Source organism: Peromyscus maniculatus, chromosome 11, assembly GCF_049852395.1.
Source record: "Peromyscus maniculatus bairdii isolate BWxNUB_F1_BW_parent chromosome 11, HU_Pman_BW_mat_3.1, whole genome shotgun sequence".
In the NCBI taxonomy this organism is placed as follows: Eukaryota; Metazoa; Chordata; class Mammalia; order Rodentia; family Cricetidae; genus Peromyscus; species Peromyscus maniculatus.
Genome location: NC_134862.1, coordinates 10,622,501 through 10,648,155, shown reverse-complemented (window position 1 = coordinate 10,648,155; position 25,655 = coordinate 10,622,501). Strand labels below are relative to the sequence as shown.

The window sequence follows — 25,655 nt, the reverse complement described above, 5'->3', positions numbered from 1 at the left end:
CTCTCTGTGGTAGAACTGCTTGTGATCTTCTTGATCTCTAAGTGAGATCACAGCACTGAGTCACCAAGCCTGGATTCCTTGTTTTTATTAGCATTCATAGAAGCAACTGATAACATTTTCTTGTTTTATACAAGTTTCTGCTGGAATGTTGATAGCATGGCTTAATTAGCCTTCCACTTCTAGTTGAGGTGGCTAATCAGACATTTGGAGACTGGCTGAATTACTATAGTCATCAATAAAATAATAGAAAATTAGCCAGGCTCTCTCAGACATACATGGAGCCTGGGGCAAGAATACAAATGGAGAGCCACATGCTGTAATCTAAATATTTAAAGAGGTGCAAATCAAGCAAAAGATTTACTTAATAAGATGCGCTCAACTCTCCTAGCATGAACAGGTTACCTTCAAAGTCACACTGTACTGTTCCCAGGTCTGTTTGTGCTGTGGACAGCTCCCTCTTATCCTCAGAAACTGTTGATTTTGATGGTGGCATGACACTTTTACATCAAGCAACTTGGATATGTTGGGAAGGTCATGGTGGAAAAGAGTAATAACACACTTGTGCTCATCTCACCTGGCCTATGAACACTGCTCCTTTAAAGCAGGATGTGGTCTGTGTATTCACAGATCAATTCCTGGTCCCAGCGGGAGCCCTTGCTGTCTCAACATATGGAGAACATTGAAGCACATATTTTCAGCCAGACATTTTCAAGAATAAAATATACACAATTTGACCAGTTGGCCAAATAACCTAGTTATTGATATATAGAGACAAAACCCATAAAATTTCTGTTAGACCAGTTTGGCTGGTTCATTCCCTGGCGTTTGTGAGTCTGTGAAAGATCTCATTTAGCAGGAGGAGCCACAGGCATTACTCATCCTCTGGTCTGGGTGAAAACAATGTTAGTACAAACAATGGTCTGGATCCAGCCTCAAATGCAAGGGCCTTTCACGGGGAACAATGCGCTGCCGGTGGGAAAGCTGGAGTGGTCGGTTTGTACTACTAAGAACCCACTGGCAGCATCTGTTACTCTCTGCTTTACCACCTGTGTTTTCTCTTCAAGGGCTGTAGCAGGCTTTTAAAGATCACGGATCTGTTTGTTGTCAGGGCGGTGTGGCAACCTGCTAGGGTAGGCTGATGGACTGATAAAGACTGGGGCTATGGCCCTTGAGTTTCCTTAATAATAGGATTGAGCTGGGGAGATGGCTCTGTCAGTAAGGTGCTTGTCATTCAAGCATGAGGATTTGACTTCAAAACTGCTGGGTGCTGTGGTACATATTTATACTCTCAGTGTTGTGGTGGCAGGGGTAGGTGGATCCCTGGGGTTCACTGATCTACCAATCTTGCTGAACTGGCAAGCTCCAGGTTAGAGGAGAGACCCTGTCTGTATTAGTTACTTTCTATTGCTGTGGTAAGACACCATGACCAGAGCAATCTACAGAAGAATGAGTTTATTTGGGGCTCACAGTGGAGGGGTTAGACTCCATGAGAGCAGAGTGGAGGTTGCAGGCATGTGCATTCAAATCACTGCTCTAAAAACACAGATTTCGCCAGGTGGTGGTAGTGCACACCTTTAATCCCAGTACTTGGGAGGCAGAGGCAGGCAGATCTCTGTGAGTTAAGACCAGCCTGGGCTACAGAGTGAGTTCCAGGAAAGGTGCAAAGCTACACAGAGAAACCCTGTATTGAAGAATAAAAATTAAAAAAAAATAAATAAAAACAAAGATTTCACCAGAAAATTGAGATTTCTGACTTCATTTCTAATGTCAGAAACTCATCAATCATGACTGAATTCCAGACACCAAGGTTGGGCTGTCTCCACTGAAGTTCCAAGTGACCCAGTGGGTGGAGAGATGGCTCAGCAGGAAAAGCACTTGCCTTGTCAAAATGAGGACACGTGTTCTGTCCTCAAAACATTGTTCTAGTTTGCTTCCTATTGCTATGATAAATACCATGACCAAAAGCCATTGAGGAGGAAAGGGTTTATTTCATCTCATTCTTCCAGGTTAATAGTCCATCACTAAGGGAATAAAGTCAGAAACTCAAGCTTACTGGCTTGTTTTCCATGGCTTGACACATTTGCCATCAAAGTAGCAACAAAGATCAGAAAAAGAGTAGGTAGGTCTGAGACAAAAGGAGGGCAATAAGGCCAAAGGAAAAGAGAGGCAGGTTTGGGAGCATTTCCCATCAAAGAAGGCTTTTTCCTGCAATTTTTCCAGCTGCAGCCTGTCTGTGACACCAGAAATTCTATCAGATTGCTGGGGAGAGGATATTGTCTAAGGCCAGCTGTGAGTGGAACGTGTACTCTACCTGGTTTCATCAGAGCCTAAGATCAAAGAAGGCTCACTGTGCAGCTCAAGAGGAGAAACAAGTGAACAGACGACAAAATTGTCAAAAAGCACAAGGCAGGAGCAGAGTGAGAAGGAAATTGCTCATCATACTCTTTGATCCAAGCCAACAAGTGTTGTTTTGATCTACTATGCTTGAATGACATACTCAAAATCGAGGTTGCTGGAGAGGTACCTCAGTACATAAACTGTGTGCTGCACAAACAAAAAGACTTGAATTTCATCTCCCTAACCTGTGGGAGTTAGCTGGTCACAGGGACATAGGCTTGTGCTCCGATACTGGGGAGATGTAAATGGAAAGGTCTTGGAGGCTCTTTGGCTACCCAGTCTCACCAAATTAGTAAGCACTGGGTTCAGTGAGAGGCCCTGTCTCAAAAAGTAAAGTGGAGGTTGACTGAGGAAGCCACACAATGTTGAACATTGGCCTGCACAAACATGTCCATCTGTACACACATGTGCATACACATGAACACATACACATACAAAAATGATTAAGATAACCCTTTGAAGACAATTTAATTTATAATATTTCAAAGATAAACTCATTAGATTGATATAGAAAACATCATGAATAGGAATATTAGTAACTTTGAAAGTAAAAATTAAGATAAAGGTGTCTTATATCAAGCTAATTTTAAAACAAATTCGGGGTACAGCAAAGTGAGAAATCGCTGCCATAGACCTTGAATGTTTTCTGATGATATCCTTAGACTTTTGGATGGTAGAAGCTAGCAGTCTGTTTGTACATTCCAATGGGGATTTTACCTGATCATTAGGATGTTAGGTCAGACAAGTGAGCAATGGATAGCTACTGGCGGGGGGGGGGGGGGGCGGCTGGGGAGGGGGGGAACTAAAGAGAGCCCAGATGTGCAAGATTCCCACTCCACACAATAGAAGAAGTTAAAAGTGAGTCTTGTAGAGTGGCTGGCACAGCTATGACATTTTCCTGAGAACTTTGGTTCACCGAGTCAAGGAGAAAACCTAAAGTGGGAAGGTGAGCATCTGTCACGTTTACCTGAACAAGTCAGTGGAACAGTTTACCAGAAATCAATTTCAATCCTTGCAAATGATAGCTTCCATAATTTTTCGTCATAAATCATACCCAAGTGTGACTTGGCCAGAGAGATGGTTCAAGCAAAATTTTAACTTTTACTATCAAATCCTTCTTAAATCATATAAAAATCAAATATAAATGACCTGAGATTGTGATTACTAATGCAGAACTCATATTTCTTTATTAAGGCAGCATATATGGTCTTGGGAAATATTTAGAGAAATTAATGCAGTGTCTAATGGAAAGTTATCAATACATGAAGCAGAGTTTTTCACCCTGACTACTTAAAAATGAACTAAGTCTCCAATTTGTAGTAACAATATAGTATCAAATTCTCTATGGGAAAATCAAAAAATGAATGGCATTCCTCCCCTGAGACCCTATCCACTCTCAGGGTTTTTTTTTTTCTTCGTATTTTTTCAAATAAATTTAAATATTCTTTGCTAATATGAAACAAGCTAAAAATATAAATCAAGTATGAAATGTATATTCATGGTCAAGTGCACCTCAGTACAATTTTGATTTTCTGTTCTTAGCTAGATTCAGTGTTTCCCTGTGAACACAGGAGCATGCTAGCCAGTGTAATGATAAGCCAGTGTTGTTGAGGGATTAAATGTAACTGTGGTGACTGTCCCTCATTCATTCCGCTGCTGTGATAAAACACTCTGACAAAGCAACTCGTGTCAGGAAGGGTGCATTTGGCTTACACTTCCAGCTCACAGTCCATTATTGAGGGGGTCAGGGCAGAAACTCAATCTGGAGCTTGAACAGGAATTTGGCTCTCTCTGGCTTCTATTCAGCTAGCTTTCTTACACAGCCGATACCTACCTGCTTAGGCATGGTACTACCAACAGTGGGCCCTCCCACACAAATAAGCAACCAAGACAATCTCTCTTAAACAACCACAGACCAATCTGATCCCAGCAGTCCCTTAGTTAAGACTCCTATGGATAATGCTAGTCTATGTCAATTTGGCAGCTGAAGCTAAGACACTGACTAATTAACTTATCAGTGCTTTCTTAAAGCTATTTACAATAAAGATTTGGGGTGATATTGTGTCCGCCAATATAGTGTGTACCGTAAGACACTTATCTGTGGTCAGAGAACAGAACAGCCGCTAGATAGACATACAGGCCAGAAAATGGTGGCAGACACACCTTTAATCCTAGCATTCCAGAGGCAGAGATCCATCCGGATCTCTGTGAGTTCAAAGCCACACTGGAAACAGCCAGGCATGGTGACACATGCCTTTAATCCCAGGAAGTGATGGCAGGAAGCAGAAAGGTATGTAAGGCATGAGGACCAGAAATAAGTTAGTTAAGCTTTTAGGCTTTTAGCAGCAGTTCAACTGAAATCCATTTGGATGAGGACTCAGAGGCCTCCAGTTTGAGGAAACAAGATCAGCTGAGGAACTGGCGAAGTGAGGTTAGCTGTGTCTTGTTCTGCTTCTCTGATTTTTCAGCGTTCACCCCAATACCTGGCTCCTGGGTCTGATTTTTATTAATAAGACCTTTTAAGATTCGTGTTACAAAGAGTTCCTCATTTCTTTACTATGGGCTGTTAACCATCTGGGTGGCTGTCATGGTGTCTTTCATCATCACCACAGACATGTGATTTATTTGTTCCACCTGGAAATGTCACCCAGTAGCTTCAGCTATTTTGGGTCCATGAAAATCATGTGCCAATTTTTGTTGTTTCTGTATGTGATGTTTGCCATGCTGTGATGCAGCCTGTGAGATGTGTCTCATGTGACCTCCCAACCTCCTACCTCCCAGCCACTCACTGCCATTTGTGCATTGTCTGAGAGCTTCAATACATTAAACCTCTCTTCCTGTTCTTGTGTCTTTGGCAGCCTTACAAGAGTGACTAAGTCACAACCAAGCAGTTCTAAGGCCTTCCACATTATGTCCCACCCATCCAGCTGTTTTGCTCTGGGGCCATTCTGAGTCCCAGGCGATTCTAACAGCCTTGCAGCATAATGGATATAAAACCAGAGTGTAAGTGCTTCCTTGGCTACTTCACATGTTGGTAGGGCAGATACCCTGACGGAAGTTACTTAAGGAAGAATGGGTTTATTTGGGCTCACAGTTTGGGGGCACAGTCCATCATGCCGAGAAGGCATGACAGCAGGAATGAGGCAGCTGGTCATCCTGCATCCAGAGTCAAGAAGCAGAGAGTCGAGGGTTATGTACAACTTGCCTTCCCCCTCTTGATTCAGTCCAAGACCCCACCGTTGAATGGAACTACCTTAATTAAACCAGTCTAGAAACCATCTCTCAGAAATGCTCAGGGACTTGCTCTTCAGGGATTGTATTTTCATTCTGTTCAGTTGACCATCAGTATTAACCATCACTAGTGCTCTCTTCCTCCTGAGGTACCCTAGAGAGGATCAGAAAGGAAACCCCCAACCCCCGCTCCCACTTTACTCCCATCAGATTGTTCTCCTCTCTGTGAAACATGAGATTACAGTTTTGTTATATTCAGTGTTCTGATATTTCCCTTCTATACTATTTCTACCCCGAATGTTTTGGGCAAGAATCTTGTTATTGAAAATACAATGCTCTTTTATTCTCCTTCAGCCTTTTCAAGAACTATTCCATAGCCAATATTTTCTGTGTGAAGCAGAGGATTAAAGGGGTTCTTTGAAAAATGAAAGGTGGTTAACAAAAAATGATGAGAATAAACTTACCATTAGCTGCTCACTTATAAAAATAGAAGTATCTTATAATACCTTTACATTGTCAATTTAATTCTTGCAAAATTCACAAATTAAAAAATGTCCCTATTAAAACTGTAAAGTGCTCACACTGAAAGAACTTGGATGATGCAGTAAACCAATCATATCTGTGTAAATAAGTTATCAACATTTTCCATGGGCAATTTTTTTATTGTTTTCAAGATTAATAAAGTATTTTTATGAAACCAATAAATTCCTTAATTGATATTAGACAGATCTAGACTTGAACAAAGATATTGGAACTTAAATTGACTTGCTACCGAAAGTGTGTATATGTTTATGTTCAGGCAAATGAACTACAGAGTGCTTCTGTGTGTTCACAGTGGATCTCTGAACTTAGGACTCTGTACTGTGATACAGCTTAGCAGAAGAACAAACGCAATGCTTCTTACATGCTATAATATTTATTTTTGAAAAGACAAAAAATAAAATTACATTTTGTTGTTGTTTAAAATATGTCAATAAAGAAGAAAATAAATAACCAATATACTGAATGAGTGGGAAAATATTTTCTTGATGTAGCAGTCAGGAAAACTACTTTGTGTAATTGGAAAATAGAAGGTTGTTGTTGTTTGCATGCTTTGTTTCCAGAAAGTTCCATATTATTATTGCTCAAAATTCTTTAAAATGTTTTTGCTAGGTCTTAGAAAATTTTGATGAGAAAAATGAAGGAAAATAAAAGTACAGAAAATAAATGTGAAGAATAAAGTGTTTTGTGCCTGTCCTATGATTGTAGATCTCAAAATCAAAGAAATTACTTAGAAAGCATACACAAATATCTGGCTAGAGAAAAATAAGCACTTCAAGTTTAAAAGTAGATGAAAGCATCATAATAATGTTTAGAAAGTAAAACAGAAGGAAAAGTAATAACCAGCTACAGGCCACTCATAGTAGAAAACATTTAAAAGTCTACATAACTTTAAAAAAATGTACATCTAGGCCCAATATATTATTAGTATGTTATATGACAAACGATGGAAGAACATGAGAGAAGATGCTCTGGTCAGGAGAATATGTTCTCCTCTAACATTGTACACTTAAGAGAAAGGAGGAGAGAAGATGGGGAGCTGATAGAGGAGACAGAGGAAAGAGAAAATGAGAAAAGAGGAGACAGAGGAGAGAGAAGACAGTGGACAGAGAGAAAAGAGATGCAAGGGTGAAGAGATCCTAGGGAATGTGGCTTTTCAAAGCAATGGAGAGGATGTGAGGGCGGTCTGGCTGCGGTATCTGTTACCCCATTGATCGCCAGGGTTGATTCGGCTGATCTGGCTGGCTAGGCGGGTGTCCCCTTCCTCCCTCACCACTCCATGTGCGTCCCTCCCGAAGCTGAGCGCTTGATCGAAGGGGATGACTTTCCCCGAATAGAGGAGGACCAGTCTTCGGTCAAGGGTATACGAGTAGCTGCGCTCCCCTGCTAGAACCTCCAAACAAGCTCTCAAAGCAATGGAGGAAGCCTGGTTGCTGTCTATGATGGTGAAGCAAATGAGAGGACAGTCACTATTCTCTTGTCTTGCACAGTAGGAGCAGTATTCCCAATTTTGTTTTTTACTATCTCCATCATAAATTATTTTGTGTTAATTTACTGAAAATATACATAGTAAAGAAAGCTAACATCCTGTAGTTATCCCAGACATCTACCATTAAAATGTACTTCTGTGCCTAGACATTGTAGACATGTATATGTAGAGGTGTGGTGATTGCATGCACACATGCATGGATATGCCATGTTGTGAAAAGACAGTAGTTGTTCACTTTTCACCTCGGGACAGGGTCTTTCTTGCTATAGCTGCCACAGTGTTTACTCCAGACTAGCTGGTTGGTGAAATTCTGGTTCATTCTTCTGCCCTGCCCCACCACCTATTCATAGTGGTGCTGGGATAACAGATGCCAGCTCTCTGTCTCATCCAGCTTGCTTTTTTGTTGCTGTTGTTTGTTTTGTTTTTAACAGGGTTTTTAGGAATCAAAGTTGGGTCATTGCGCCTGTATGGCTAGTGTTTTTGCCCCCTGAGCATCTCCTAGCCCTGGTATGCACAACTTTCTTATAGCAGAAATCATACTTCACAACCAATAGTAATTCTCGTACTTTACAATTAAAATTGCATTCATTTTCTATTTTACCATAAATATTTAATAATTGTCATGCTAACAGTTCCACAATGATGATTATTATTTGCTTCTCAAATCCGTAGGATATTTTGTATTATTTCTATCTTTTATCTTTATAGATTACAATTGTGGAACAACCCTATGCATATAAGCTCTTTGGTTACTGTGAATTTTAGAACTAGGAATCCCTGTAGGTGAACAAGGGTCTGTCTGGTTCCTTAACCTTTTTTATGGCTATGTCCTCTCTGTTACTATGCTCCAGATATACATAAAGATGTTGATTTTTTAAAATTTTCTCTTTTTTTTACCTTTCTAAATTACTGTTTTATTTAATATTAAAAAGTTTTAAAGAAGAAATGAAAATGCATTTGTAAAGTAAGCCTGTAAGAGGCAAGCAATTACCGATATTTTTATATGGGCTAATCAGTATTCTTTAAAAAGAGTAATCAAGTGGCATCTGTAATTACTAAAGCTGCTTGGCTTACACATACAATTAAATCTAAAGAATGTACTCACTTCTCTCACATTCCTGCTTCTTCAGAGCTTGTAACTAAGAGTTGATTTTTATTTTTTCCACGATGAAGCTCAGTTTTGGAGGAATTCCAGTGCCAAGCAAACCTGGGACCTTTCTAAAGAAAAACTTCCATGGCTGTATTGAAAACCTCTACTACAATGGAGTGAACATAATCGACTTGGCCAAAAGACGCAAACACCAAATCTACTCTGTGGTAAGTCCACTCTCTCTGTCACCTGGTGCTTTGTGGACTTGGCTAAGTCTTGCTTTGGTACTCTACCCCTGCACCTCTTCACACTGTGTGTGGTCAGTCCACTCTCTGTCACCTGGTGCTTTGTGGACTTGGCTAAGTCTTGCCTTGCTATTCTACCCCTCCACCTCTTCACACTGTGTGTGGTCAGTCCACTCTCTCTGTCACCTGGTGCTTTATGGACTTGGCTAAGTCTTGCCTTGCTATTCTACCCCCGCACCTCTTCACACTGTGTTTATCTTATGTATTTAGAATTTTCATCAGCCAAGGCTGGGTATGTAGTTCAGTTGGTAGAGTGTGTGCCTAGCATGCTTAAAACCCTGAGTTCCATCCCTGTGTCCACATAAAAACAGGTGTTTTACTTAATTTTCTAACTATGGCCTAACAAGAAACAGTTTAGAGTAGGAAGGCTTTTTCTGGTTCATAGCATGAGACAGTAGCTTTCATCATTGCAGAGAAAACACAGCAGTAGAAGTGGGAGACTGGCAAGTGACGCCTCATCAGCACTAAAGATAGACAGTGAACAGGAACCATGACTGGGTTTAAAACCTCAGGCGTTCTACCAGTGACCAACCTACAGCAAGGTCCCAACTCCTTAAGGTTCCAAAACCTTCGTAAACAGGCTCACCTTCTAGGTACTAAGTGTTCAAACAGGTGAGATTATAGAGAATATTTCATACCCAAACTACAGTTGGCATGGTAGTGTATACATGTAATCCCAGAATTTGGGAGGTGAAAGCAGGTAGATCAGAATTTTAAGTCACCCTCCATTACATAGCAACTCTGAGGTGAGTTTGCTACATGAGGTCCTGCCTCAAAAACTTAAAATGAAATAAAACAGTTATTGTCCTATTATCTGACTTGATATTGGAAAAGAGCCAGCTGAGAAAAAGGCACTGCAAATCATTTCATTGGTGAAGTCAAGTATAGACATGCAGAGAATACTGGTTTCTTGACTGTGTGGAAGATTTGAAATCTATGTAGGCTAATATGGATTTTATTTAAAAATTTCTAAGAAATGCAATGAAAGCATGGATCCCATTGAATTATGTAGCTAGGACATAGTGTGTGTACTTGTTAGTTATGTTAAGCAGGGCATTTTAAATGATACTGCAATGTTAGTGTCTTAGAGCTTCCTTGTGGATCACTTATAATCACAGTGGATAAAGTCTTCACTAATTTACCAAAGTCTATTTTCCTTATACACCTTGAATTTTATGAGGGGTTTTTAAAAACTTATCCTTGAATTTTCTTTCCTCTTTTCAATTCAATTGCTCTTACATCTCCCTGCACTCCCTTATAAATTTACAGCCTCTTTTTCTTTATTATTAAACACACGCACACACACACACTCGCTGCTGAGTCCATTTATTGCTGCTCATGTGCATATCTTTTGGGGCTGATTACTTGAGATTGGATAACCTATCAAGAGGCTCGTCCCTGGAGAAGACTTGTACTCCCCCTCTCAGCAGCCATTAACTTCCTTCAGCTCTTCCTCTACTGAGCTTTCCCCTATCCACACTGGCATGTCAAATGGTGTTGTCACTGTGCAGGTTTTACTTAGGCAGCTGTATTGTGGAGATGATGTGTGCAGCTTCCCTGAAAATATAGAAAACACTGTCATGCATCAGACATTCCAGGTATATATATTACTGCCCTATTCTCAATTCCTGGTAATGCCTTGAATATAATGGGGACTCAACAATAATGTGTGCGTTTCCAGATATAATTAAGAATTTATATATTTTGTCTAGTTCTCTGAATGTTTGGTGTTATGTCATGCTGAGTTCTGTTTAATACTATTTGATCGGGGTGAATGAGCCTGTTTGCCAAGTAAATAATAGCATTTCTTCCTCTAGTGATAACCTTGTTCTGAAGTCTACTTTACCTGACCATAATGTTGTCATGTGAGCTCTTTTCTGAAAGCTGCAGAGTCCTGCTTTTAGACAGGAGTCATCACTGAGCACATTTGTCACACTGACCCACTTAGAAATGGGTTTTTAACCTTGAAAATTACATTTTTTCTTCCGTTTAAAACAATAAAAATCATTCTAATATAATTTAATATATATAAAATCTGCACTGTTATACATAAAACTAAGATATATTTTTAAAATATATTGTCTTCTTTCTTCTTTATTCTTTCAAATCTCCTTTTATGCCATTTCTATTTAGATACTTTTTTAGCTATGCTTTTTAGCATATATATACATATATATATGAATATATGAATATATCAAATTATCATATCTTCTTTCATCTGGGAATATTATGATTGATTTCCTTGATACAAAACTGAGGGTTGTCAGCTCTTTTTATTTAGCATGTGGAAATTTTGACTCTCTTTCCTCTGTTCTCAGTGACAGATGCATTGTCTCAGTGACAAAAGCAACCAGGTTGCTTTTTCTCTGAGGGTGCTGTGTATTTTCTCTCTGGGTTATATCAAAGTTTGTCTTTGATGTTAGAAGTTAGAAGTTGGAGTGTGATGTGAATGGCTTTGGATTCTTTGGCATTTCCTGTTAGGCTTTTTCTCAGTTACTTTTTATATATAAGCTTTTACCCTATTTGGGCAACTTTCTGTCATTATATGTGGGCAGCTTTCTATCACTATATATTGAGGTGTATAGAGACCTTTTATTTACACAATCTATGGGCAAGGGTGGGAATATGTGTGTTTCTGGAAGAGGCAAAGAGGCAGCTAGAGAGTTGTGGCTTTTCCTCTTTAATGATGATATATGTTAAATTCTGTCACTAAACAGAATAGCTGGAAGTAAAATTCAATAAAGTAAGGAAAGATAATATGGGTTTCTAGATGTCAGCAATCTGATATTCTTTTCTCGATGAATCCTGAATCAAAAATTTAATAAATGTTTCCAATCTTTTTACTAACTACAGCATTTACCAGACTACCTAAAAGTTTTCAAGTCCAGTTAAGTCCTCAAGGCTTAATTGGCAGTATAGTTATTATAAGGCACAGAGAACCATTTAGCGCTAATGCATTTGGGAAAAAAAGGATTTAATCTAACAATACAATTTTACTGTGCAGGTAGAAAAATCTTAGCTTTCACCTTTACAACATTAAGAGAGAAACACACATTGTTTTTCTCCCAAATTGCTTTCATCTCCTTATCAAATGGGAACCCAGACAGACAGACAGACAGACAGACAGACACACACACACACACACACACACACACACACACACACACACACCCCTGGTATATTTCTTTGGCATTCCTTCAGAGATGTACTGGTTCACACTATTAAATACACAAGCACAGACACTTTAATTCCTGTAGTCAAGCTTAGTTTCTCCCAAAGACACCACAACTACCTCACATCAACTTTGTTCCAAGTCCCACAATCACTGTGGTGCTGTTAAGAATTCTAGAAAAACAAAGCTAGTTACTGTTTCCTGCGTGATTTTCATTTCCAGTGTTCATAGTTTTCTTGCCATCACTGAGCCTTCAAAAGGCTTCAGAAGTTCAGAGTTTATCATGAGATTAACAGAATCAAGAAAAAAAAAAAAGGCCAAGAGGGTTAGTTGATGCCCATAAATTACAAATTTTGACTCAAGGCTCAAGGAAATTCAGGCTTCCCTCTGCCTCATGGAACAGAAGCCTTTCTTGTAAGCTGTATTCAGACAGCATCCCCTTTGCAATTCATCATCCCTTTCTGATGGGACCTGCCTACTCCCTGGAGATTTAACAGCTGCTCCATGGGGATAATTCAATTTAGTCTTTATAGCCAGATTTGACTACAGGACGATCTTCTACATTTCAGAGTGCAGTAAAGCTAACAGCTTAAAGTAGACATAAAAAATACCTGGCTATTCTTCCCAAAATCCACCACCCTGTGCTAATACAGCTCCATATAATAAATAATCAGAAAGTAAATGGGCCATTGAGGTGTGTGTGTAGTAGCTGTAATGTGGATTATTATACACATAATACAGGAAGCATATTGCCTTGATAGCTCCCTGAGCATGATTAATATCAAGCTCTGTGCTCTATAAGAAATGATGCTTTCTTGTGACCTTTTGTGAGTGTGAGATTCCCCACACACATACAACTTTTGACGCAAGGAGAGTAACATGATTATTTGGTCATTAGCTGGCTCCCATTCTCTTCACGTAGGGATTCAAATGATCTTTTTTTATATATACCAACTTAAGAGCTCAGCTCTGAAGAGATAGTTAAGTCTATTAACTGTTTGATTTGTAAGCACAAGGACCTGAGGTTGATCATCAGAACCCACATGAGGAAAAAAAAAAAAAAGAAACCAACCAACCAAACAAACAAACAACAAAACAAAACAGTTAAAAATGGTGGAATAAGTCTGTAATTTCAGTGCTAGAGAGATGGAGCCAGGAAGATCCCTAGTCTGGTTGGTGAGTTTCAGGAGAGTGAGAGTGCTTTTCAAATAAAAAAGTGGACAGTACCTAAGAAGTGACACTCAAAATTGTGCTCTGGCCTACACATGCATGTAGATGCATTGTCATGCAGATCCACACACAACACAAAGGATTCATATTACTTTATTTGGTCTTTTATTAAGGCAGAGAAAAATGCCAATAGCTAAACAAGCCTGCAAGTTTCATACAATTAGCTACAAAGCCCATTGATCAAGTCATATCAGTTGTATGTGGCTGTCTCCAAGTAGCTGAAGTCAAAGCATTGGATTGACAGAGGCCAACACAAAACATATACCATGACCTCTCAGCCCCATGGCTAATGTTGCTGAAGGATTACAATGTTCCTTTCCATTTATTCTAGACAAGGTTTATTGGTCTCCTTACCAGAGTTCCCATAAGTAGCTCTCTTGGGGCTCTGGTCGGCAGTGTGAGTACAGAGGTTCCATGTATCTTTCAGCTGGGCAGCTTTGGGAAAGTGACCACATACTGGTGCTCTCTAATGAAAAGTGGAAGAATTACAGTACCTCCTTTTAAGTGCCAATACAATTCATAGTCAACAGGGAATATTTGAGTACCTGGCATCCTAGGATGTTGAGTAAAACATCCTGCAAACTTCTATTCAGCTGAAGTTGGTTTGTGAGCTGAGCCAATACTAACTTGCCATTTTACACAGTGCAAGAATGGGGTGACATATAGTTTCCATGTCTTTGACTGCATCTGAATTGTAGTTTGCCCCTAAGCTGTGTTAGTAACAAAGTGTTTTTGCTTAGCCATATTATTACAATCTCATCTGTCTCTTTCTCTTGGAGAAATATAATGATCACTCCAAACTTGACTTGACTAAATGATTGGCTCCTTTAAAACAAGACTTTTCAGAATAGAAATATAGAAGATATTTTCTAGTAGATTTGGGTAAATTACACATATAAATGAGCAGGCAGTGAGCATTTGTGAAGTTTGTCATTATTTGTCTGCACCTAAGAGACTACAAGGTAAGTGTGCAAATGTATGGGAGCTTGCAGGCACACACACACACACACACACACACACACACACACACACACACACACACACACACACACACACCAGAAAGACAGTAAACTTTGTTTAGCTTCCTATGACCCAGACACCCATCAAAGTTGCTCAGAGAAAACTACCTTCTGCCTAGTGGAGCCTATAATCTCTTCAGCTTGTCCTTGGGATTGTTTCAGCTCTGAGAGAGTTCTCTGTGATAAATGATATGTTCCTTTAACGATGACTGTCTTTCTCAGCCAGTCTGACAGTTTGACCTGTCTGACATTCGCATCACATGCCTCTCTGCTGTGTGTTTCCCAGACCCTGGGAAAAATGATTTCCAAGTTGTTAGATTCCTCAGCCTCACTTCCTTCCTTTCTTTGAGAAATTCAGATGAAATAGTTCAAGGTCAGATGAAGAATAATGTGGCTGAAAGTTAAATAATAATAAAATTAGTGAACAGTGGAATGGTTTTTTTTTTTTAATCTTGGGCAGCTGGGATAAAATTCCATAAAGCAGGTGGACTATAAACAACAGTAATTTATTTCTGACAGTCCTGGAGGCTGGGAGCTTGGATTTCAGAGTGTGGCATGTTGAGTTCTGAGAGAGTTGCCTTCTGGGTTGATGGTATTCTACCTTCAACTAGGCCTTTATAGAGTAGAGTGTCTAATCACGATCTAAGCAGCTCCTGCAAGGCCTCCCTTTTAAAGTCATCACTTTAATGTTTCAAGAGTTCTTAGGGTCAGAGGCTAGCCCCTGGGAATGCTAACAAGGCAAGTTCAGACATCCATTCTCAGTAAGTCAATTAAGTTCAATAAATCAAATAAAATAAGTAATAGTGAAAAGCTGAGAAAGACTTAATCAATGTGGCCACATTAGAATGAGGAACAAGGAAGACCAGTGGTCCCCAAATCCACTCTTTCGATCCTGACATGGGGTTTAGTTATACATAGAGGGCAAGAGGTGTTCATGGCTAAGCGTTCCCATCATTAACTCATTATGATCTGAGTTCCATTCTTCCCCACACAGGGGCCCGATAAATTGTCAGCACTCTGTGAGATCCCATCCTAGAGATAGTTCCTCATCTGATGTGGTTTCATGTCAGTCTTTTCCTTCTTCTGGCATGGGAGTCCTAGGGGAATTCCAGTTTCTTAGGATCCACCTTAAGTAATCTGATAATCAAAGGGAACAGCCCAGAGTTCAGAACATGGTCATTATTGCAGGACTATTACATTTTGGAATGCATTTCAGTGTAGAAATTTCAACGAAAGCAAGAATTCATAATTCAGAGGTAATCTTCCCTTCGAATGTCCTTAATTTAATGTTGCAACATTCTTCTAAGGTAACCAACTCATCTGAGGAAAATCCTTGAGGAGGACTGTAAAATAATTTCTATGAATGTAAGAATAAAATTTTATTTATTATTATTGCTGTGGGTATATGTGTGGTATATGTAGGATGAACATGTGTACCATGGCATACATGTGGAGGTTCCAGGATGTCTTAGTTGGTGTTCTATTGCTGGAAGAGATACCCTGTCCATGGCAACTCTTATAAAGGAAAACATTTCCTTGGGGCTTGCTTACAGTGTCAGAGGTTTCGTCTATTATTATTGCAGTGGGAAGCATAGTAGCACACAGGCAGACATGGCGCTGGAGAAATCGCTGAGAATCTTCATCCAGATCCAGAGGCCGCAGGAAGAGAGAGAGACTCTGGGCCTGGCTTGGGATTTTGAAACCTCAAGCCTGCCAGTGGCACACCTTCTCCAACAAAGACCACACCTACTCCAACAGACACACCTCCTAATCCTTCCCAAGTATTATCACCCCCTGTGAGCCTGTGAGGGCCATTCTTCTTCCAACCATCACACAGGACAACTTCAGAAGTCAGTATTCTTTTTCTACCAGTAGAGGCAGGCTGTCTCTTGTTCCTGCTTTCTGTTTACTTCAGCCTAGTTTGCCTGTGACTCTTCTGTCTTGTCTTTGCTATAGGAGTGTCAGGATTACAGATACATATAACACACCCCGTGTTTACATGAATTCTAAGACATGAACTCTGGCTTCATGTTTGTGTTGTAAAGACTTTTATCCACTGAGTCACCTTATATATTTCATAAGGAAAGTGAAACCTATGGAGAACAAAACACCAAAAAAGCAGAAAGCAAAGCACCATTCTTGTGTGCATGAATTTCATTTTCACATGTAAATATGTGCATTACAGAACATAAGACTATACTTTACTGACACTAAAAACTATGATGTGGATGTTGTAAGTGTGTGTGTGTAAGTGTGTGTGTGTGTGTGTGTGTGTGTGTATGTGATGTATGTCATGGGGGTGAGGGTGTCTGTACAGTGCATACCAGGAGTCATGTTTCCTTTCAGTAAGGTGATATGTCACTGAACTTGGAGCTCACCATCTGCGAGCTCCCAAGATGTCTGTCTCTCTTTTCCCAGTGTCAAGGTTACAAGCATATGCTACTACGCCTTGACTTTTTGTGTAGGTTCTAGGAATCTAAGAGCTTCTCCTATATGTAAAACAAATAACCACCAGCTAAACCTAGGCTAAAAGTCTTATCTTAAGGCTAACTTTTTACTTCAAATATTTTCAATATCTTCAATATTTTTTTAAAATTTTAAAATCTGCTTAAATATTACTTAATATTACTTATTTGATTAAATATTACATTAGTTCATCTGCATTTCATTAAAAAACTGCTTGAAGTTTGAGTTATTTATTTTTTCTACTGCCAAAAAAAAAAAAAAAAGAAAAAGTTGAAAGAACTACCATGATTTGGAATAATTTTCTAAAATTTAAACAGTTGAATGAAAATGAAAACTATTGGGTCAGATTTTTGTTGTTGTTTTGTTTTGATGTTTTGAAGCAAAATCTTGCTATGTAGCCCAAGCTGGCCTGGATTCACCTGCCTCAACTTTTTAAGGCTGGTATCAGAAGAGTGTGCCTTAATGAAAATTCAAACTTTTTGCTAAATTTTCATAGTTCAAAGTCTGCATTAAGTTCCATGCCCACCCCACAGCATATATAAAAGACTGCTTATCTTGCCAGATATACGTGGCACTGTCTAGTCTTTTGAGGATTTAAATGAATTTAAGAGAGTATAAGGGAGGAATTATGGTGCAACTACTTGAGAAATGGAGGCAGGAGGAGGATCAAGAATTCCAAGAGACTAGGCTACATAGTGAGGAAGAGGCCAACCTGGCCTTCATGATTGCCTGTTGAAAAGAAAGGAAAAAGGGGGAGAAGGGAGAGAGAAAGAAATGGAGAAAGGGATGAAAATGAAATGAAAGGAACGGAAGAATTTTGACAAATGGAGACTGGAATCAGCTCAGTTTCTGATGTTTTCTAATAATGAGCTAAGCACATTACTCCTTCATTTTACTCCCTACCAGAAGAGCAGGCGTGGCCTTTTCCTTTGGGATATGTATGTCAGAAAGCTAGCTAACAGAGAAGGAGTAACAGATTGGGATGCCACTACAAGAGAGAGAATAAACAAAGAGAGGGATGACTGATGGACCTGGGGCCAGATTGGTGCCTCTGTGCCTGACACATCTGTGTGAGGCAGGTCTAGAGCAATCATTCCCATTCATGCTTTATATGGAAGGATAGTTTATAGTCAGGGCCAGTGAATGCCAAAGATTCACAGTCTGCTTTGTTCACTTCTGGAAAGCATGATATAGTCAGCTTTCATCCATTTTTATTATACATCAGTTTTTCCTGAGGTCCACAGTGACTTTCAAATCCAAGTGGAGGGATAAATAAACGTTCAGATCAGGCATACACACATACACCATATATTCATAATAGTAATATTAACAGAAGCTGGACATAGTAGCACACTTTGGTAGCCCCATCACTGAAGGGGGAGAGGTACTGATCTCAGTGGCTTGCTGGCTACTAGTCTAGTCTAACTGGAGAAAAAAACCTGTCTCACACAACCAGGTAATAACAGCTGAAGAATGTTATCCTAGGTTGACCTCTGATCTCTACATGCATATGTGTATACACATGTAAATGTGCACTCACAACTAGGCATGTTCTCACACACACACACAAACACACAGCACACACAGGCATGCACATGCATGCATACATATGCACAAAGGAAAGTGAAGTTGTAAACTCCATGTGCAGAGCCCCTGGGCTTCCCACAGAGTAACAGTGATGGAGTGAAGGAACTTTTCTTATTCCCTACAGTGGTCCCTGGAAGTCAAAAGTAACAAATAATATCCAGTATAACAAGTAATATTCAGTCAGCTGATCAAAGAAGAAAATTTAAAGTATTGAACTATATTATGAAAAGTTCAGAAAGAAGGGTGACTTTGGCCCTGAAACTCATAAATAAACTCCTAATCACTCTTTTATTTGAAAAAATCTGTATTTAAAATCATGGTATCTTACTACCTACTACTGAATTATTGGCAGCTCACAGATTCCAGAAGACAAAGAAGTACAATATCCAGCTGTGTACCGTCTGGTGAGCCCGCTAGACTGATAGATAATTCCAAACACATGGTCTCAGTTAGGCTCTGGAAGACAAAAACTAAGACAAAAAAGTCATGAATATAGAAAATATATTTGCAGGAAAACATCAGGGCTGGCAGAGGTGAAAGGCAAGTAAGGGGAGAGGAGTAGCCAGAACACAATATATATGTATATAAAAATCACACAAAAATTTTAAATTTGAATTAAAAAAAACACCTAGAATCCCTAGATGTCTAACAGAAAGAAGTATAAGACAAAGGGATGCATGTGTATATTCATGATTTCACATGGTGCTGGACACACTCAGAAAACATAGCATGCCTCACTAATGTGTGAGAAACCAACTCCCAAATTCAGATCCGATATGATCAGGGAAACATGAAATTATCTGACTTTGTCATTGCAGAGAGGCTATTAATCAATGAAGGAACCACAATTGCTTTCATTTATGAGCCCCGTAATTTAGTACATTAAGAGCACTTCTTGGTTAAAATGTCGGTGTCTTCTGTAGGTGTTCTCCTTTGGAAAAACCTAAATGGCTGACTTCTCCACATGATTTCTGAGGTTTCAATTCTCACAAAAATCTCCTCACATTTCAACTAATAATTTTTCTAAGTAGCTTACCTTCCTCCTCCCAAAGCATTTGATTCCTGGACAGTTCTGGACATTGTTTCTCTAAGACTGTGGCTACTGGTTGCAAGTCAGCCCTGGGGACTGCATTTCCCCTCTTACTGGTGCTCAGTTCTCTTCTACACCCCCCCCCCCGTGCTGTAACAAGTTCTAAAATTCACCTTCCTTCAACTAAGAAAGTAAACCTGTTGAAATGTTTTCATTTTTTTTTTGTCTACTCTATAATAATAGAACCTAGCAGCCAAACAAATGCCATCAAAACAATAATAATTTCAACTTTAAAAGTAACCAGTTGGGGCTGGGGAGGTGGCTCAGAGGGAAAGTGCTTGCTGCGCAAGCATGAGAACCACACTCAGTGCCTAGAACTCATGTGAAGCTGGATGGGGTAGCACGCAAGTGTGGTCCCAGTGTTCCGGAAGAGCGATGGCAGCAGAAACGGGAATCCTGAGAGCTTGTGGGCCAGCTATCATGATGTACACATCAGTGAACAACAAAGAGAACTGGCTACAGATAAGGTAGAAGCTGTGCTCCGACCTCTACAGGCACCATGATGCACACACACACCCATAAATAGACACATACGGATCAAAAACACAGCTTGAATGAACTAATGCTTGTCTCTATAAGCTGCATTTGATGTTGGCACCAAAAGTCTCCTACCCTGATAAATATTGGAAGTAGGACATGCTCTGAAACCCACCATTCATGGCAATGACATGCCACACCATGGGTGCTTATAAATGCAATGTATGCATAGAACACGGAAACACCCTGTGGTTTGAACTCAGTTCTGCAGCATCCTAAGAAAGCATCCCCACTAAGAGAAAGATCAGACAGCTCTAACTCAAGAGACACCTCTAGTTTTCTAGGAAAGTTTTGATGAATATTCCTAATATTCTGTAAAAACGAACATTATAAGCCTCTAATCTACAGCAATGCTGAAGAGTTATTTCCAGGTCTTCAAGAAAATAGAAAGCAAGTAACTTTGTCAGAATTTTAGCTCAGTGTTCTGGTTGCCAAAGCCCAGCAATATTAAAAGACACCTTTTAAAAACAAAGCACAAACATGATTTTACCTACTGTTTATACAGCGTTTGTCAATGTTGGCCTTAGTTGGACTCTTTACAGTCATAATACCTATTATGGGAGGAAGGAGGTTGCCACAGTTCGTGAACATGCTAAGATTCTGGGGCTCACACTGCTCAAAGAACTCTGAAAAATCACACACACACACCCCTGCCTAGTGCCATGCAACAATTAGAATATTGGTTCAAAATTTAAACCAATATGCACTAAAGAAGACTTATTTCTTTTTATTTTATGTGTATGGGTATTTTTATCTGCATGTATGTCTGTGTACCATGCCACAGAAGCCAAAAGAGGGGTCAGATCCTCTGAAACTAGAGTTTCAGATGGTTGTGAGATGCCATGTAGGTCCTGGGTACTGAATCCAGGTTCTCTGGAAGAGCAGTCAGAGGATCTTAACCACAAAGACATCTCTCCAACAACTCACTAAGCTTTTAAAAATCCTAATATTTAACTTCCACAAAATACTACTGCTTAATGATTATATAGAAAAGCAGAGAAGAGCATGATGCGCATTTTTATCAAGTAGACAACCAGCCACATCTTACAGATACCAATTTTCTAATCTCCTCCTCTCATGTGTACATGCATGTATGTGTGTGTCTGTGTGTGCTTGCTTGTGTATGTGTACATGTGTCTAGGTACACATGTGTGAGTGTGTATGTGTATATGAAGACCAGAAGTCAACACTGAGGGTCCTCCTCTATCACTCCACACATTTTTTGAGACGATGTCTCTCACTGGGCTAGAGTTTATTACTTGAGCTAGACTGACTAGCCACCATGAGCCTATGACTGCTGTTTCAGTGTTACAAATACAGACACACACTTGGCTTTAATGTGGATGCTGGGTATGTGAACTCAGGGCCTCAGCCTGGTCCATTAAGTACTTTACCCGCTAAACTGTCTTCTTAGGCCTCTGTTTTCTTTACAGAAGACTATTTTAATACCTTCTGTTTTTTTCTAACCAATATATGCTGTTAGGACACTTAGATATCTAGAGATTAGAATATAGATTAGGCTAGTGATTAGATATTTAGAGATCATTTAGTATCTCCCAACTATTCCATCAATTATATATATATACATTTATTTATAGATATATTTATATATACTTATAAATGTATGTATATTTTATATATATATCAATTTTGGGAATAAATCAAATGGGCAACTCTTTTAAATTTTGTTTTGCAGCTGAGAAGAATGAAGTTACTCACATTAAATTAAATTGTTTAAAATAGATTAGTGTAAGAATGCACAACAGATCAAGTTTCTATCACTAGTGTCTTAGTTTGGATTTTTATTGCTGTGAAGAGACACCATGACCATGAAACTCTTATAAAGAAAACATTTAATTGAGGGTGGCTTGCTTACAGTTTCAGAGGTTCAGTCCATTATGATCATGGAGGGAAGCATGGTGGTGTGCAGGCAGATGTGGCGATGGAGCTGAGGGTGCTACATCTTGCAGTCACCTTAAGTCTACTTATTCTCACCCAGAATGAAGCTTGAGATAAAGATCTCAAGGCCAGCACCCACAGTGACTCACTTCCAACTCAAGGTGTGACCCAGATTAAAGGTGTGCCCTCCAGCCTCAAGGCCAACAAGACCACATTTCCTCTCACACGGCCACACCTCCTAATAGTGCTGCTCCTATGAGCTTATGAGGACCAAGTACATTCAAACTGCCACACCTGGTCCCTTATTTTTAATTTAATTTAATTTTATTGATGTTGGGGGTTGAACCAAGGCCTTATTCATGGCTAGATGTGTGCTCTGTCACTGAGCTATATCCCCAGACATGTTTCTGGGCTTTGACTTCAAACCTGAGCTTAATTTCTGTGGCATATTTTAATCAAATTTTACATTGTCCCAATCAGCGTTTTAAAACCTTAAGTAAAATAAAACTATCATGTAATGGTGATTGATCATACCCAAGCACCATTCTTTTGTAAGGGGAGAAAGGGATAATCCAAGTTCCCAGGTCAGAAAACAGCCCATTGCCAACAGGTGTTGCACAGTGAGTACTTAGGTAAAGTCGCATTGCAATGATTACAAGAAGATGTGCTTGCAGGATCTGATGCACTGTGAGGAGAAACAGCTTCCTGTCTGACCCTGGATCAACAGTTAAAGGGGATGTCTTTGCACAGTATTGAGATATCCTGGGAACTAGAGAGATGCTCAGGTGTTAAGTGCTTGACTTGAAAGGATGACGGTAACAGTTGTGCTTGATACCCAGAATCCACATAAAAAGATGATTGTGGCAGTGCCCATGTATAATCCTAGTGCTGGGGGTAGGGCTGGAGGCAGCAGGATCCCTGGTAAGATCTGCCAATGAGAGAAAACCTGTCCCAAAGTCAAGGTGGGATCCTCCTGAAGAATGACACATAATGTTATCCACTAGCATTCTTGTATGAATGCTTGCACACACAGGCACACACATATATGATCACACATACACACAAGTACATGAACACACAAATATGCATGAACATATAAGCACACCCGACTTAATGAACACATGCATAAATGAACACAACAAGCACACACATACATGAATGCACACATACCTGAACACACAAATCACACACATATACACACAAGCACACATATACATGAACACACACAAACACGCATATATGAACACACACAGCATACATATACCTGAACACACACATGCGGATACATATATGAACATGTGCACAAAGAGAACCTCATAGCACTGTTGAGCTCCTCACTGCATAAAGACAGATGGTGTTTGGTGCCTCCCTCTGCTGATACTTGTCTACTTCCTTGATTTAGCAGCGTGGTGTGTCCTCCTTGGATGACACCATGTGCATCAGTCAGAACATAGGGATTCTTCCCTCACTTAGCACTAGATAGCTAGTTGATTCAACACCATCACTTTCACAGTTAACTTACTTTATCTTAGTCTTGTCTATGATGAAGCTGCAGATAACAGGGGTGGGGAGCTGACTCAGTCATAAAGTGCTTGAGTTCGCTCTCCATGTAAAACAAGCTAGGTGTGGTGATGCTGGCTTACAATCCCAGCACTGTAGAGACAGAGACAGGAGACCCTGGGGCTTGTGGCCACACAGTCCAGCTAATTAATGAGTGCCAGGAACAGTGCGAGGCTCTGTCTCAAAAAAAGAGGGAAATCTACTCAGAAAGATAACTGAATATTGATGTCTGACTTCCATCTGCACATGTACCTGCATACAATCACACACACACACACACACACACACACACAGACGCACGCACGCATGCACGCACGCATGCACACATACACGCACACACGCATGCACACACACGTACATATTCATATGCATGCACCTGTACATATGTAATTTTTTTTTTTTTTGGTTTTTCGAGACAGGGTTTCTCTGTGTAGCTTTGCGCCTTTCCTGGGACTCACTTGGTAGTCCAGGCTGGCCTTGAACTCACAGAGATCCACCTGGCTCTGCCTCCCGAGTGCTGGGATTAAAGGCGTGCGCCACCATCGCCTGGCAAAGTTTCATTTTATTCTTTTTTAAAGATTTTTATTTATTTATTATGTATACAGCGTTCTGCCTGCATGTATACCTGCAGGCCAGAAGAGGGCACCAGACCTCATTACAGATGGTTGTGAGCCACCATGTGGTTGCGGGGAATTGAACTCAGGACCCGTGGAAGGTCAGTCAGTGCTCTTAACCTCTGAGCCATCTCTCCAGCCCTATATGTAATTATTTTTGTCCATAATCCAAGAAAAGTAGTTTAGAAGATCAACTACAATTCAAGTATGGTGGTTCACGCCTTCAGGAGGCTGAAGCAGGAGGACTCTCATACATCTAAGTTCAGTGAGCTACAGTACGAGACCATGTCTCAAAAACAAACTAGAAAAACAAAACAAACCCCAAGAGAAACCATAAAGTATACCCTGACACTAGCACCCCCCTCTGCGATCCAGTCATTACTCCTGTGTTGTCCTCTTTGCTACTTGCGTATACAGGACTGAAGGATTCAGGGCATGCACCACATGCACATAGTAATTTTTGAGGCCAGAAGGGGCAGAAGAGCCCTTGGAACTGGTATTACAGACAGTTGTGAGCTGCCATATGGGTGCTAGGAATCGAACCCAGGTTCTCTGGGAGAGCAGCAGTGCTCTTAACCACTCAGCCATCTCTCCAGTCCCTGCTTCTTCCTTTTCAATGTGTTGAAAATATAGGAAATGTTAATTACAACAGTGAAAATTGCCATGATTCTGTTACCCAGTGAAACCCAACTTTGAGAAAATCCATCAGATTTTAATTCCTTTTTCCTAATAGGAATGCATACTTACAGACTCATATGTATGATCTTCATTCATTTCATTCAATTTGATATTATATTTTTTTATGTTTTCCTTAACTATTACTGTTTCATATAGGAAAGTAGCCTATCACATGTATGTATAAGTATTTACCTAACTTTTCCTGTAATTCTAGATGCAGTTTTATTTTACTATAAATAATAATGTCTAGTTTATAAATTTTCATCAAGTTTTATTATTTCTTTAAAACAAATTTCTAGAAGTGAGAGGGGTATGTCTAAAAGAGTATTAACATTTTGGAACTCTTTAACTTATATTCCCAAATAGCTTTATTCTGTTTAATAACAGAAATTAAAGAGGACTCAGAATAGAGTTTAACCTGATTTAGATCTTATATGATATGTTCATATACTGATGCATCATAAAGTAGGAGTCCTGTTAGTGTACAGTTTTTATAGTATCAGCTAAATACATTTAATTAACATTAAAAAGAAGTATTCAGAATAAAGTTGCTTTTGCTAATCTTCTAATTTAAAAGTAAGTTCTTTTAAACTGAATCATGAGTCTATTTTTCAATCTCTCCCTCCATCTTCAAATCCCCAAATCTTCTCTGGATTTTGTCTTACAGTAAGGGTGAAAGTTATTTGAAAACATTAAGTGCTTTGATAGGAATTTTGTTTTTAGTGCCCCAAAGGAGAAAAAGGCAAAATTT

The 25,655-nt window shown here is 39.6% G+C and overlaps 1 protein-coding gene across 1 annotated transcript in view; it reads left to right on the top strand.

The window, feature by feature from the left end:
- The window catches only part of LOC102910446 (contactin-associated protein like 5-1), a 925,656-nt gene that overhangs the window by 470,339 nt on the left and 429,662 nt on the right, over positions 1–25,655 (top strand). Inside the window, exon 7 of the mRNA XM_076547182.1 lies at positions 8,831–8,974. Within this exon, the coding sequence (XP_076403297.1) occupies positions 8,831–8,974 (144 nt within the window). The remainder of the gene's footprint in view (positions 1–8,830; positions 8,975–25,655) is intronic.